We start from the raw sequence: 15,543 nt of genomic DNA on the forward strand, positions 1-15,543 counted from the left end.
CAAGCCCCATGCTGGCATTACTCACAGATAAGTGGGTGTAGAATCACACCAAAGCTGCGCCGGCATAAACCCAGTGTGAATGAACCAGAATAGGGGCCAAAAAATGGTCTGCAGTAAGGGTGTACCAGGGGAGAAGCAGGTTTCCTAAGCCTCTGCCTATGATCCTACCCATGGTACACTGGCAAAAATGCTAGCATAGATATAAACAAAGTTCCCACCATACCCACAATCATGGAGCACCTTAGGCTACTGATGAAGTCTGCAGCCAGTCTCAAGTCTCCTAGAGATATATAAACCACAGCTAGGGTGTCCATAGCTCAGATGATGGGGTACATGACATGGACCTATATCTCTCTGCCGTCATTGTATGGACACTTAAAACACACAAGTGGAGGTTCTGGTGGTGGGAACTCTAGAGAAAAGGCATTTTGTATGGAAAGGAAAAGATTCAAACAGGCATTGTTTCAGTATTCAGTATTTCACTACTGTGCTCAGAACACTTACAGGGAATCCATTTGAGGACACAAACACCAACCTGAATCCAGCACTCCTCCAACTTGTGAGGCAAGGACAATGCACCCCAAACAGGTAAGCAAGCAATGGGGATCTCCTATCCCAATACTGTATCGACGCCACAGATATTCCTCCATCAACAGTTGACATTAGTGTCTCCCACATAGTAGGCTCAGAGTGCAGTCTCCCACCTGGCCAGCTATCTGCTGGCAGAGCATCATCACAGTGTTGGTGTGATTTCATGCCAGTGTAACCCTATATGCCATTGAGGGGAACAGGTAGCACAGCCACCTTCCTGGGCAACCACCAGCCATTCCAAACCTTGATATAGCTGGCCAGACTTTTTCATGATGCCTTTTGCCTTGCGGGGTCACAGCCCCATGGAGCAGATGAAACAGAAACCACAAACAGGGTTCCAATGCAGTTCCCTAAAAGGTATTGGCCCAGTGGTGATACTGTATCCTGCAACATGTGAATCCCACTGTGTGAGAACCCCAAAGGGGAGGAGGAAGCACTGGAACTGAAAGAACACGTAGATGGTGCCACACCATATGCAGAGTGCTTGAGCTGTCTGTTGCTACCATGAACATGACTCATGACTGACCTCGTGTCTCTTTTGGCCATTTCCAGGCAGGCTGCCACCAGGGGCCGAGGTCACGAGGGGCTCCATTCACACTGCAGAGCCAACCATCCGCTGGGGTTACAAGATGACCAACATTTACAATGACGAGTGTATCTACCTGCTCTGCTGGTTGCCAACTCTCTTCTTTCAGCCTGTCCTCCTGTACCACTGGAAGCCGTTTACCCAGACAGTTGTATAACTAGCATGCCTGCACCTGTCATGAACATGAAATCATAGAGACAACATTGCTGTTGTGATTCTGTTGTCAGTCTATGCAGTTTCAAAGGCGAGGTAGAGATTGAGAGAAGTGTCGATTTGCTTTCAGGATTTTGTTCCAGACGATGTTCAATAAATGCTTGGAATTGTTCCACGGCTGTGTCTCTTTTTTTTTTAGTGGAGTTTGCGAGAGAGGGATCTTTGCTCACCCCATCTCATCACTCACTTCTGCTGTCTTCAGCACAGGGCTCATACTGAGACACTGCTGAAAGGATCCTCCAATCCCCCAGCAATTCTTTTGCTCACTGTAGCAACAACATTACTGTTAACAGTGCTCTGGTACCGTCTGTCCAACACCCTGGAGCATATCTGGAAAGAAAGGTTAATTTTCCCTGTAGGGGTGAAACTAGAGGTCTGTTAGCTGTCTAGCATGACCTTTGCAGCCAAAAATGAATTTAATTTGATTTAAAAACATGGATTATTACCTGCGAGCCCCATAGTGGTCTTGCGCCTTTAAAAATTTACTGCTCTCAGTTTTTGTAATAGTTTAAAGAACAATGTAATCCCTTATTAATGATTGGACGTATTCTAGTCTGGTGTTATTGACTGAGGGTACTTTCATATGTGAGGTTTAAAATGATCTTTGGGGTTCTCTCATACTATTCATGGGAATGTTAATTTGTAGTGGAGAGGAGCATTTTTATTCTTCCTTAATTACCTCAGAGCTGTGCAACAAAATGATAAATTATAGGACCAGTACAGGGCCAGGTCAAAGACAGAGGAAAGTGTAGTTACCACTCTGTAGCCACAGTTCTGCCCTGACCTGGATGGCTGAAACTAACCCCGTTTTGTCAGATCTTGGATTCTAAGTAGGGTCGGGCCTGGTTAGTATTTGGATGGGAGACCACCAAAGAATTCCAGAGTTGCTATGCAAACCACCTCTGTTAGTCTCTTGCCTTGAAAACCCTACGGGCTCGCCGTAAGTTGGCTGCAACTTGACAGCACTTTATAAACACACAGCCCCAGTTCTCCAAGCATTCAGTGGGCTTCTGTAAAAGTGCCGTCAAGTTGCACCCAACTTACGGCGAGCCCTTAGGATTTTCAAGGCAAGAGACTAACAGAGGTGGTTTGCCATTTGTACACCATGCTTTAAACCATGAGCTCTCTATCCTATAATCCTTTGAACATCTTGGAGTCCCTCCTTGAGATTATAGGGTAGAGAGCTCATCAGCTTCAGATATTGCAGTTACAACAGTGTTGGAAGCTCCAGGTAGAGCTGCATGCTCTAATAAACGCAGAGCCGCTGCCAAAAAATGCAGCTTTGTGGCATGTTCTACCTCTCAGTTACATGTAAAATGTACACCATGCTTTAAGATCATCATGTTGTGAGTTCTTCTGTTCCTATTATTAGCTGCTGTTTCCAGAGACAGAGTAAGACATCAAGTGCGAGGACTTTTTCTACTCACTATAGTAAGGGGAAGACCTTTTCTACACTGAGTTGTAACGTCCACGTTTAGTGGCTGATTTCTGGGAAGAGAGTTCTCGCTTTCCCTAAATCCACAGGGTACCCCTTTAATGAACCCAGGTGGGTGAGATCTTTTAAGTAGTCAGGGAAAGGCAATTTGCATATGGTCAGAGATGCCCTTCTCTATTGTCGAAGGCTTTCACGGTCAGAGTTCATTGGTTCTTGTAGGTATTTTCTTTCCTGGCGTTTCGCCAGCAGCTGTGGCAGGCATCTTCAGTGTTACTCCTCTGAAGATGCCTGCCATAGCTGCTGGCGAAACATCAGGAAAGAAAATACCAAGACCACGGTTACACAGCCCGGATAACCTACAAGAACCAATGCCCTTCTCTATTCTTATTTTATGCGTAGTCCAGAGAATCTTATAACCTGTCAGCAAAACTAAGATCTGAACTAAGTGTAGGCATCAAATGCCAAGGACTGTGACTTGTATTAAGCTTTAATCTTATCAGAGGTGATCAACAGTGCTGCAGATAGTAGTGGTCTCCCTTTTTTCTATTGCTTTCCTGCGGTCCCTTCTTTGGGGGTTCTCAAGAAGCACTCTCCATAGAGGCTGGAGGTCCTTCTCCACCCCCTCTTCCCATGACTGCCGTCGGACTTTAAACCAGCATGGTCATGTTCTAATCTTGCTTTGTGACAGAGTGGAATACAAGAGACCTCCTCTGCCACCCACCTCCTCATCAGAGCTACTGTTCCGCTTGCTGTTCCTGTATCACATGACTTATTGAACTGTAGAACGGTTTCAGCATTTTCTGTGCTTTTTTTTTTTTTGTGAAGTAGTGATTGCACAGAAAATTAGCCAGTTCCTCTTATAAAGCAAAAATAGCCTGTAAACCAAAAGTAGCCTTGGATAGCAGTGCACCTAAGTTCCATGTTTTCCATGAAAGATTGACAGGCAGTCTGCAAAAAGAATAGATTATGGAATGTCCTTGGACTGTGCAACGTCCGACTGTAGCTTGTGAAGGAGTGGGGTGGGCTACCTGGCAACAACCCACCTGGCTTGTCCAGCAGCAAGAGTCACCTGGGTGGAGGAAGGTGGGACCAGGGGCAGGAAGAGACAGCCAGGGTAGCCTCAGCAGCAGGGCAGCTTTGGCAGGCTTCTACAGTGAGTCTCAGAGAGCAAGCTTGGAGGAGGGAGCTATGGGCCCAGGTGATCTCAGGCAGATCATTGCTGTGGAGAGGAGGAGCTGGCTAAAGCACAGGGAACAGAAGAGGAGGACGGAGCTTAGCACAGGTACCAGGTGTGGGGGCGGGGCTATAAAAAGAGGAAGTAGAAATGGGAGGGGGGCTGGCTAGAGGGAAGACGGTACAGGAGCAGAGACAGAGAGGGAAAAGCAAGCCAACTAGGAGAAGGAAGAGGAAGAAGAGTGGTTTCAGGGAGGTTTCCAGGCAATGAGGCAGGTTACAGGATTGTGGCTCTTGTCCCTTGTAATCCTGAGGTGGGTGGAGCTAACTATGCCTTCCAGTGCTCAGACCATTTAGTTTATGATAAACCACCTGTGAAAGAAAGAATGCAATGACTGGGCTGGTTCTTTTGAGACCTCACGGACCCAGGTATTATGTTCCCCTGCCCCCAGAGGAGTTGGCATGATTACATTTTCCCCACAAAAAGACCCTGCATATGTAAAGCTAGGAGAAACATTTTCACCTAGCCTTATCTCTTCTAGCTTTCTGTGTGTAGGAATTTGTTTCTGTGGGATGGTGAATGTCTGAGCCCTCCCAGACTCCCTATCCCAGAAGATCTCAGACAGTCCAGGATGAGTTTAAGTGTAGACTAGGCCTCAGTGTTCTGAGAGAAAAATTAGTTGTGGAGTTTTGATTAAAATTTCCATCAGAGAAAACTATTTGTCATCCGCCATCTGTCCCACTGATGTTCTCATAAAATATATTTAACTTTCTAATGCAATCCAGCCTTTTCATAGGCTTCTGAAGAAGTCTGCATGCAGTTTTCTGAATTCTGAAAGTCCTCTAATACTCCTGTATTTAATCTTCGCTCAGTAACTCCCTGCCTCAAATATGAAGTATGCCTTTAAAGTAGTACCACAGGATACATCTGTCTTAACCTAAGCATCAAGTTAATATACCATCTCATCTTATGAATTCTGGCAGGTCTTAATAAGATCTGATTTTTTTAAAAATCAAGTGGGAAGGAAATCTATTTGTGCAAATTTCCAAGAATCGTCTTCAACATATAAGTATTTAAACGCCTTTATTTATTACAGAGATAGTCAGGATAAGCATGAGGACAAGAAAGAAGGCAGCATATTGGACTCTTGATTTGAGGCTGAAGCCATATGATTCGTGCAGCTTCCTGCCAGATGTGGAGGCTGCTGACCAGTCAAAACTGAATGTGGCAAATCAGAGCCACCACTAGATGCCTATATTAATGCTGCTCAGAGTGTTATGTTGGAATGTTTTAGGCTAACATTGTCCAAAATGTGGCCCACGGGGCAAAAGCAGCCTGCCTCAACCCATGGCGCAAAAATATTTTTGAGCTGTTCAAGCCTAATACCGCTACATCATGAAACTGGGGTGTTATGAGGAATAGCTCATAAACATCTGCCCTATCACTGTGGCTCAGTTTCAAGAGGAGCCGAGCAAGAAGAGACAGTATCCCTACGATTTTGGAGGTGAGTATATGAATCCCAGAGCTATCCTGAAATTTCTGGCTGTGTGGCCAAACTCTGAACATTGTTTAGGTGCAGCTGGCTTTGTGTAAGATCATTCTCTTTCATGAAACTGTTGAAATTGAAGCTGAGAAGCTATCATCAGTGATGTACCCTGGATTACAACTGAGATGTGCCCTGACTGAATACATCTCACAGTTCAGTCTGTTACATACCAGTATTCTCATTAACATGATCAACATTGATCAGTGACTAGCGCTAGGTGAGAACCCTCTTGTATGGATAAAGTTGATTAAATGTGGGGGTTTTTTGTACTGCTTTTGTATTACCTGTAAAACCATATTTTTGAATAGCTAACAGGCTATACCTCATCATTGTTATCAATACTAAAATTATGCAGCCAACAGATTTCTGATCATATGGCACACTATTGAAGAAACGTAGGCACCCCTGTTTTAGGCAGTATAAACTTATATAGGTGTGTTTTTGTTCTTCAAAAACATGTCTACTTTAGCGTTGTTGGCATTAAGGTCCTATAAATGGTGATGACTGATTCTAACCATTTGCTATCATGGCTTGAAAAAGAAGAGGGAATGGCTGTTTTTCAAAAGGATAACTTTTCCAGTGATGGAAAAGGTTTACCTGCATGACTCCCCATTAACTGTAATGTTAATCAAACTACTTTGAAGCCCTGTGAGCTCACTGTTGGTATCCTGCCGGTCCAAAAGCAATTATTCCTGCCCCAGCAGTAGGAGACAAACGAGGACTGAATGCAGGGTTAACAGTTTGACAGCATGGCTTGTATTACCTAAATTCTTCTATGTGCACAAAAAAATAAGGAGATGCTCTCCCTTCGCAATACAGATCTGTTCTTGCTTTCCAAACAGTGTAGGCACACAACAGCTAAATAGCTAAGCTAGACCAATGATCATTATCACATTTTCCATAAATCACAGTGACTATGATTTTAAACAATTTTGGGCTCAAACAGGATGCTTATATATCCAGGGTTCTTTTTTTTTTTTTTAAGGTGTAATGTTGTAAGAATGACATGATTTATATTTTGCAACATGTATGTTTTGGATCATCATAGGGAGGGGCTGAGGCTCAGTGGTAGAGCCTCTGCTTGGCATGCAGAAGGTCCCAGGTTCAATCCCTGGCATCTCCAGTTTAAGAGATTAGGCAAGTAGGTGATGTGAAAGACTTCTGCCTGGGACCCTGGAGAGCCGCTGCCGGTCTGAGTAGACAGTACTGACTTGGATGGACTAAGAGTCTGATTCAGTATAAGGCAGCTTCATGTGTTCATGTATTCATCAATTCAGAGTGGAGCAAGAGAGGGAATGGGAAGATGATAATAATAGAAGTATATGAGTCGATGTGGATGTTTCTTAGAAAGCATTGCTCACTGATGCTCAGAATAATACTTCCCTTTTATACTCTTCCTAAGTGTCAAAGCATTTCATGTACGTTATTTTGGCAACTCTTAGAAGTGCCTCCATAGTCCTGTGTTACATTGCTGTATTGAAGATGGAAGGAAAGGGGGTGGCTGGGGAAGAAATAGTGGCCACGTCCTTGGACAAAGAAACATTTGAACTAGGGCAGCCCATGCTCTTAGCCCTTGTGCCACACTAGCTATCATTTCACAGAAGTACTTGAAGCTCACCTTTTTCCATTAACCCCTTTCCTCCACTGTATTCCGTAAAATGCCTACCCTTAAAGTTGTGTTTCCAAGTGACAGTCAGGATTGTATCCTATGGTTTGTTTCTACCAAGCGAAGTGATCTTCCATCTGAAGGCTGATTTCCCTCTCCCACTGCAGACCTCTCCCCATGCTGAAGGCCCTCTGCGAAGAATTTTGGGGGGTTGAATGGGCTGCAAAAAGAGCAGGGGGGCAGGAAAGTCCCTTTCTTCAAGTACTGCTGGTTTGTTGGATATCAGCCATGCTTCTGTCTCACATCTAATTTGACTCTTAATGACTTTCAGATGACATCAAAGCTCTTTTTTTTAATGGAGGTGCGAGCCTCTGCCATATATTTTAATCATCGTATTTCTATTGTCCTTCGCTGAACGTAGAACTGCAAAAGACTGTCCACCTTTAGCATGTGTATGAATGTATAACAACTGGGGCCAAAGCAGCGGTTTAGTCTGTGGCTAACCTGAGTTGTGCCAGCAACTGAAATGGAAAGCTGTGGTCCATTCCCCCAGAAGACCCATGCATCACATACAGCACTGGAGACTTGAGGGGGAGACAAAAGAGGTCTGAGAGGTTACTTCTGAAAAGAATGTAAACCATCAATCTCTCTCTCTCTTTCTCTCTCTTGTTTTGATTTATAGCAACTGCAGTCTGCAGCATTTTAAAAGCATGATCAATTTTATGCGCTAACATTTGCTTCATATTTTAGTGCTTATGCTGTGTTATGAGTTTCTTTAGATGAGCAAAACAATGGTTGCATATAGCCAGGGGCAAAATAAATCTTGAGCAGCTGTGTGCTTGCTGGAAGTAAGCTATTTCCCCCCACGCTAGAACACAGTTTGCACCTTTGAGTGTACAGGTTATTATCTTTTTGCTTGTGGGGGGCAGCAACACTCTATGAAATGTCGATCTGACAATTGGGAATGCTCAGAAACGTGGGGTGGGGAGGGGACGGTTTCATGTAATTTTTGAGCTGATTGACTTTGGTTTTCTTGAAGGCTGCTATATTCCCGTGGACAGTCATCTGAAGGCCAGAATAAATGAATTCTTTCACAGATGTTTAGGCTGTATAACAAAGGGCTTTTCTGCACTGGGTTTTTGCTCCAGCTTAAATCATAGAAATAATAATGTGCCATCAAGTTGTAATGGGCTCATGGTAACCCCAGGACTGTGGGGTTTTCCAAGGCAAGAGATGGGCAGAGGTAGTTTGCCATTGCCTTCCTCTGCATAACAACCTGTCTTCCTTGGTGGTCTCCCATCCAAGTACTAACCAAGGCTGACCCTTCTTAGCTTATGATGAGATTGGGCAAATCAGGGCTATTCAAGGCTGCTAAAATGACATAAATAAAATTCTTAACTATGTTGGTTTCCCCCCTTCCTTACACACAGTATCATTTGCCAGTTACTGTTCTGCTGTTTTTTCTTCAAGATTTTCCCATGTTTTTTTCAGAACGTTTTTGCGCTGGTATTTAAAAAAAAAAAACAGGAAAAACTGGAGGGGGTGGGGAAGGGGGTAGTGCTGGTAGGTAGTGCTGGGGAGGAGCCAGTGGTTGTGGTGCATGTTGGCACCAACGACGTGGGGAAATGTCCCAATATGCATCACTTTACACTTGCTCACATTGAATCTCATTTGCCATTTTAATGCCCATTCTTCCAGTACGCAGAGATCCTTCTGGAGCTCTTCACAGTCCGATTTTGTTTTAACCACCCTAAATAATTTGGTGTCATCTGCAAACGTGGTTACTTCACTGTTTAACCCCAACTCCAGGTCATTGATGAACAGGTTCAAAATGTGAGTAAGTGTAAAGTAATGCATATTGGGACAAAAAATCCCAACTTCACATATACACTGATGGAATCTGTGCTGGCAGCAACAGACCAAGAAACGGATCTTGGGGTTGTAGTGGATAGCTCAATGAAGATGTCAACCCAGTGTGCAGCTGCTGTAAAAAAGGCAAATTCCATTCTGGCCATAATTAGACGAGGAATAGAGAATAAAACTGCTGATATCATACTGCCCTTGTACAAATCTGTGGTGAGACCACACTTGGAATACTGTGTACAGTCCTGGTCACCACACCTAAAAAAGAATATTACAGAGCTTGAGAAGGTGCAGAAAAGAGCAACCAAAATGATTAGGGGAGTAGAACTACTGTCCTATGGGGAGCGGTTAAGACTTACGGCTGTTTAGCTTGGAAAGAAGGCGGCTGAGGGGAGACATGATAGAGGTCTATAAAAGTATGCATGGTTTGGAGAGAGTGGACAGGGAGAAGTTTTTCTCCCTCTCCCATAATACTAGATCATGGTGTCATCTGCTAAAGCTGGAGGGTGAGAGATTCAAAACAGATAAAAGGAAGTATTTTTTCACACAACGTACAGTTAAATTGTGGAACTCCCTGCCCCATGATGTGGTGATGGCTGCCAGCTTGGAGGGCTTTAAGAGGACCTATTCATGAAGGAGAGGGATATTCATGGCGGTTAGTTAGAATGGATACTAGTCATGGTGCATACCTATTCTCTCTAGTATCAGAGGAGCATGCCTATTATTTTGGGTGCGGTGGAACACAGGCAGGATGGTGCTGCTTCAGTCATCTTGTTAGTGGCTTCCTAGAGGCACCTGGTTGGCCACTGTGTGAACAGACTGCTGGACTTGATGGGCCTTGGTCTGATCCAGCAGGGCCTTATGTTCTTATGTTCTTAAGGGGGTAAGTAGTGACTTGCAAATGATTCTGTGTGTAAGGGAGGGGGGAATGCACTGAAGAAGCCAAGCAAAAACTAGCATGGAAAAGCCCTTAGTCTGAGACCTACATAACAGCTGCTGGTGATCTGAGAAAAAAATGGATACCTACAACCTGAATGCAACCTGCTCACACACATGTGTCAAAAGCTCTTTGTTATATGAGAACTCTGCGCAAAACATTCAGCTAGACAGTCTGTGAAGCAGAGATTCTTTCTGGACTTTGTGCAGATACTTAGATGTTCTTTATCAACCCTGGTGATAGTTTCAGGTGGATAGCTCTGTTGGTGTGCAGTAGAAAAGCAAGATTCGAGTCCAGTGGCACCTTAAAGACCGATGAGATTTTCAGGGAATGAGCTTTTGAGAGTGAAAGCTCCCTTGCTTTTACTGTCAAAAGGTTATATCCTGGAAATATTGTCAAGCTTTAAGGTGCTATTGGACTCAAATCTTATTAACTCTGAATTTCAACACCCTTTCTTTTTATGCCCTAGGTCTGAAAGGTCTAGTTTGGTGTGTTACATTTCTTCTGTTTGTTCACTGTTATTTCTGCACACTCACAAAACAGACACAGCAGACAAATATCAAGGAAAATTACAGGAGGGAATAATATCTCGGAGAGTTTGAAAGAAAATTGTGCTGCTGAGACCTGGTGGGATTATATATATATATATATATTTTTCTCAAGCTGCTACCTGGCTATTGATGGCCTCTTTTCACATTCAAGTGACCTTTTGAGAGTTGAGCTTTTGCTGCTGCTGAGGAAATGCTGTTTCAGCTTCTTCATTCGAGCGCAATGGAGGTGTTCATTGGCAGGTTGGAGTGGTTTCTGCCCAGTTCACAGTTAGTATTTCCATAGGGAATGCAGCGGAGAGAGTTTTCTGAAACCTTATTTCTTTCCTGGGTGATCTAATCTGAAATGAGATCATAAATCTGCATAAAAGAGCATGCCCTGTTGGGGAAACTAATCTGAAACCATGCAGACGTAGCTCTTGCTGAGGTGCCAGGCCTGTGTCTGGGGGTGCACGTGATTGAATGCTTCCCCATGCCTTCCTGTCCCCAGACTTTCTACACAGAAACAAAATATCAGTGATCTCTTGAATATGTTTGTTTTCTAGAGGAGTAGTCCATCATGAGAGCCCCCTCTTGCAGTCAGAGTTAGTTCAGCCTAGATATAGATTTACCACCGCTGCTGCTGCTGCTGCTGCTTCTCCTTCTCCTCCTCCTCCTCCTCCGATAGTAAATCGGCAAGATTTCAGGCAGAAGCTCTGTTTTACAAGATGCCTTTTAAAATGAACATATTGTTTTAAAACATTTTCTTGCCTACACACAGCTTAACTTCAGTCAAACAGTTACGATCCTTGTGCTATAGGGGCAACTGCTGCCAAAGCAGCATTTTTAAAGATCTGCACAGCCAGATGGACCTCTAATGGCCAGCCAGAAGCTGTGTTGGCCAAAGCCCCATCTGGCCCACCCACTTTCAAAAAACACTTGACAGATGCCAGGAAAGGTGTCAGCAGGTACCGTGGTACCCATGGGCAAGATGTTGGGGACCCCTAAGGTAGAGCTTAGGGAACAGGCATTCTTTCAAATATACAGGCCCCAGGCTATGTTATATTCAAGCTTCACACAGAGTTGATTTATGCTTGATCACTAAATGACTGGAGCAGCCTAATTCCCTAAGCTGCTTCTAATGAAATAATTAATTATACAAATGTCAACAGTGTGTCAACCTCCTGGATGTGTAGTCCTTCTGCCTGCTTCCTAGTGCCAAGACAGGCTGGGTCTTAGTGTTTTGCTGGTGGTAAAAAGCAGTTTCTACTAATAAAATCCAGACAATTTCCAAGAAGGAGAAGGTGGCGGCAGTGGAGGATGAGTTGGTTTTTCATACCCCGCGTTTTTTCTACCTTTAAGGAGTCTCAAAGCAGTTTATAATCGCCTTCCCTCCCCCTCCCCACAACAGACACCTTGTGAGGTAGGTGGGGCTGAGAGAGTTCAGAGAGAACTGACTAGCCCAAGGTCACCCAGCAGGCTTCATGTGCAGAAGTGGGGAAACAAACCTGGTTCACCAGATTAGAGTCCACCACCCTTAAACACTACACCATGCTGGCTCTCAAAGCTTTACATTAAATTTGGGGTAAAGGAGGACAACTTGGGAGTTATAATTGATTTTTTATTGGGGAAACAAGACAGTGGAACATAATAGTCCATAACTTTTCCCAAAGTCAAAGTGGGAAACAGAAATAGGATCCTTTAGTCAGCTATAGGGATAGCACTAGGGAAAAGACTAATTGTCAAAAGCTGTCTGGTTTGACTTGTATATTCCCAGTTCAATTTTATTTCTCCCTTGTCAGAAAAGAGCCCATGGGTCCTTGTTTGCACACCAGCTGTACTTTTTTTGGGGAGCCAAGTGAAAAACGTTTCCCCGCTAGAATTACTGTTGAGCTAGTGTGGGTTTTTGGGTGATCAGCTCCCTCAGAACTAAAGAATTTGCTTAGCATTTCAGCCCATTGTAAGCTACAGACCATTTGGCTGGAAGTGATCATAATATCACCCTGGCTTTTGCCAAGTTTTTCCCTCATGTAATCAAATCTAACAGATAGACCAGAGCAACCTAATACCCTAGTTGTCATAGGCGTTATTTATTGTTATTATTACTGTTATTCATTTTTGTTGTGCCGTTGTTGGAACAGTTTGTGCTCAAGACTGTTGTCATAAAAGCAGAGAATAAAAGCAAAGCTCAAGTCTGTTGTCATAAAAGCAGAGAATAAAAGCAAAGCTCCCTCAAAGCTCCTATTGACTTGGAAGAGCCGTGGCTCAGTGGTAGAGCATGTGCTTGGCAGGCAGAAGGTCCAGGGTTCAATCCCTAGTTGAAAGGACCAGGCAGTAGATGATGTGAAAGACCTCTGCCTGAGACCCTGGACAGCTGGTGCCTGAGTAGACAATACTGACCAAGGGTCTGATTCAGTATCAGGCAGCTTCATGTGTTCATGTGTGAGTTTAGGCAATATGCTGTGGAAAGGGATCTTATCCTGAACGCTGACAGCTCCACAGATGTCATTTCAACTGAGGACACAGGATGACTTCTCATTCAGCAGCACTTCACCTCTGGATGGCCGGCAGCACCTCAGCAGATACAAGTTTTACTGTTCCAGGGAACATCCTTAGCTGTCTTCCTCAGCCCTCCCACTTGCCCCTTCCCACAAAGATGGCTAGGCGACAATTTACACTGTCCTCAAAACTTCCCTCCCCCATGGCAATATTCTCAAATCTGTCACTTCTTAAAAGCTTACATTATCTTTTCAGTTAAACAGTGCTTACATTTAGCCCACTCTGGGCCTTGCCAGTCTTCTCCTTTCAGATTCTGCAGAGGTTTCCACCAAAGCAGTCATTAGCCTCAGAGTTACGTGAATAGACTGTGAAGTTTCTATCTCTGGAACCGTGCGAGTCAGACACTGTGTGAGTTTTACTCCCTCGGTCTTTTCTGTTGAGGCTAAGGCTCAGCTCTGATGTCCTGCAAGCCATGGTTTGATCGGACTGACTGGGTAGCGTGATCATCCAAACACAGATCTGAACCATAGTTTGATTTGTTAACCACAGTCTTAACCATGGTTTCATGTGACGTACAAAAACAGACACCCTGGCTTTTCCATGCACTGGGATACTTGTCGGCTCTCTGTGAGGAAAACAGGGAAAAGAAAGAAGGCAATGAACCTATCGCCAAGGCAGTCCAGGATTTCAACAATGATCTGTGAGCCGAGTTCTCATTTCATAAACTAACCATAGTAATAATAAACCAATTCTTCCGCTCAGGTCAGTAAGAACTCTCTCTGCTTAGACTTTCCCAGTGGCTGATCCCATGCTTCAGAATGGGCTTCCTGAGGAAGGGAGAAAGGCCTCAACCTTGTAAAGATTTCCGAGGCTCTGTAAAGCAGCTTTTCTGACATACTTTTGATGGCTTGTAGGTAGAGGTTATGGTCTGCTCCTTTTTACCTGTATTTCTGTGAACTGAGAATTTAGTTGGCTTTAATGTAAGCAACTTTGAGTCCCGTTGATTGCGACAAAGTAGGATATCAGTATTCTGAATAAATAAACCATAGTTTTGTTTAAGTCTGAACTGAGTCTCTGTGTCTAAGTCCAATAGGTGTTTCTTCCTACACCTTTTGAGGCTACAATGCCAAGAACACCTGGTCATCACCTGCAGTCATATCCTCATTATCCAGATATATTTCATAAAGTCAGTTCTCCCCCACCCCACAAGAATCTATAGGTGCATGACAGAAAAACAGCCATCTACCCATCTGGATGGGGTGCTAAGTGTGCAAATGTCTCTGTTATGAGCAAGAAACTGGAGCATCATTTCTTAAGTTTAACAGATGGGGAGGGGTTGTGGCTCAGTTTGTAGAGCATCTGCTTGGCATGCAGAAGGTCCCAGGTTCAATACCCGGCATCTCCAGTTAAAGGGACCAGGCAAGTAGGTGATGTGAAAGACCTCTACCTGAGACACTGTAGAGTCTGAGTAGACAATACTGACTTTGATGGACCAAGGGTCTGATTCAGTAGAAGGCAGCTTCATGTGTTCATGTGCCATCGGATCACTGAAGGCCTGGGATTGTTTTCTGGAGATGGTCCTGAAAGTCTCTGCAGCCTTCCCATTAGAATATGCCCAGACATTAACTTCATACTCTGAGTGACTCATGAGGGCCAATACATAACTGATCTAAGAAGGTTTCTCAATTGTAGATGGCTGTGTGATATCTTGAGTCATGAGGGATCCTGCCATGGATTTCAGCTTATACAGGGCACATCTAATTCCTAAACGGGTAGCAAGAAAGTTTTGTCTAAATATCAAATCCATGAAATTTTAACTGGTTTTATCTTATAGATTGGCAAATCTCCCATTGTCTTAATCACAAGACTTTTCATTGATCCAATGTACATTCTCTTGGAAAACCTATATCGATGCGTGTCCCTTTCTTTCCTTTGTAAAGAAACAACTTTTCTTTTGAAAATCCCAGAATATGATATTGGTGATTATAGTTCCATGGCGATCAAATGGGAGGCTGGGGGGCAATGGGGGGGATACACAGGAATACATAGTAGTTATTTGTTCATCTAAAATATATTTGCAGCCACCCCAAGAGACCCAGACATACATTCCATTGTTATAGCTACTTTAAAGATGTTGATTGGTATGTATTTGATTTTCCAAGGCAACAGCTTATTTTATGTTGGTTTCAGGAAGCAATATATCAATAACCACATATTATTTGTGTTGGTTTCTTTTGCAGAAGAAACAAGTAAGCCAGACAAAGATCCGGGTGATCTCAACCATTTTGTTCATCCTGGCCGGTTGTATAGTTTTTGTGACCATTCCAGCAGTCATCTTCAAATACATTGAACAAGAATGGTCAGCTTTGGATTCCATTTACTTTGTGGTCGTCACCTTGACCACTGTTGGCTTTGGCGATTTTGTGGCAGGTGAGACATTTGATTAGTAAATTGGGGAAAGGACAGAATATGTTCCCCTGAATTCTACACTGTAAATGATATTTGAAAATGAATACGCTCTGCAGTTTGTTCTGATTGCAAATTATAAATACAGCTGGGGGCAATA

At 43.7% G+C, this 15,543-nt stretch overlaps 1 protein-coding gene across 1 annotated transcript in view; it reads left to right on the forward strand.

Moving 5' to 3' along the window:
• KCNK10 (potassium two pore domain channel subfamily K member 10) overlaps positions 1 to 15,543 on the forward strand; it is an 81,474-nt gene that overhangs the window by 58,483 nt on the left and 7,448 nt on the right. The window contains exon 5 of the mRNA XM_056851344.1: positions 15,218 to 15,407. Coding sequence (XP_056707322.1) covers positions 15,218 to 15,407 — 190 coding nt within the window. The remainder of the gene's footprint in view (positions 1 to 15,217; positions 15,408 to 15,543) is intronic.

The sequence above is a fragment of the Euleptes europaea genome, chromosome 6, assembly GCF_029931775.1.
Source record: "Euleptes europaea isolate rEulEur1 chromosome 6, rEulEur1.hap1, whole genome shotgun sequence".
Taxonomy (NCBI): Eukaryota; Metazoa; Chordata; class Lepidosauria; order Squamata; family Sphaerodactylidae; genus Euleptes; species Euleptes europaea.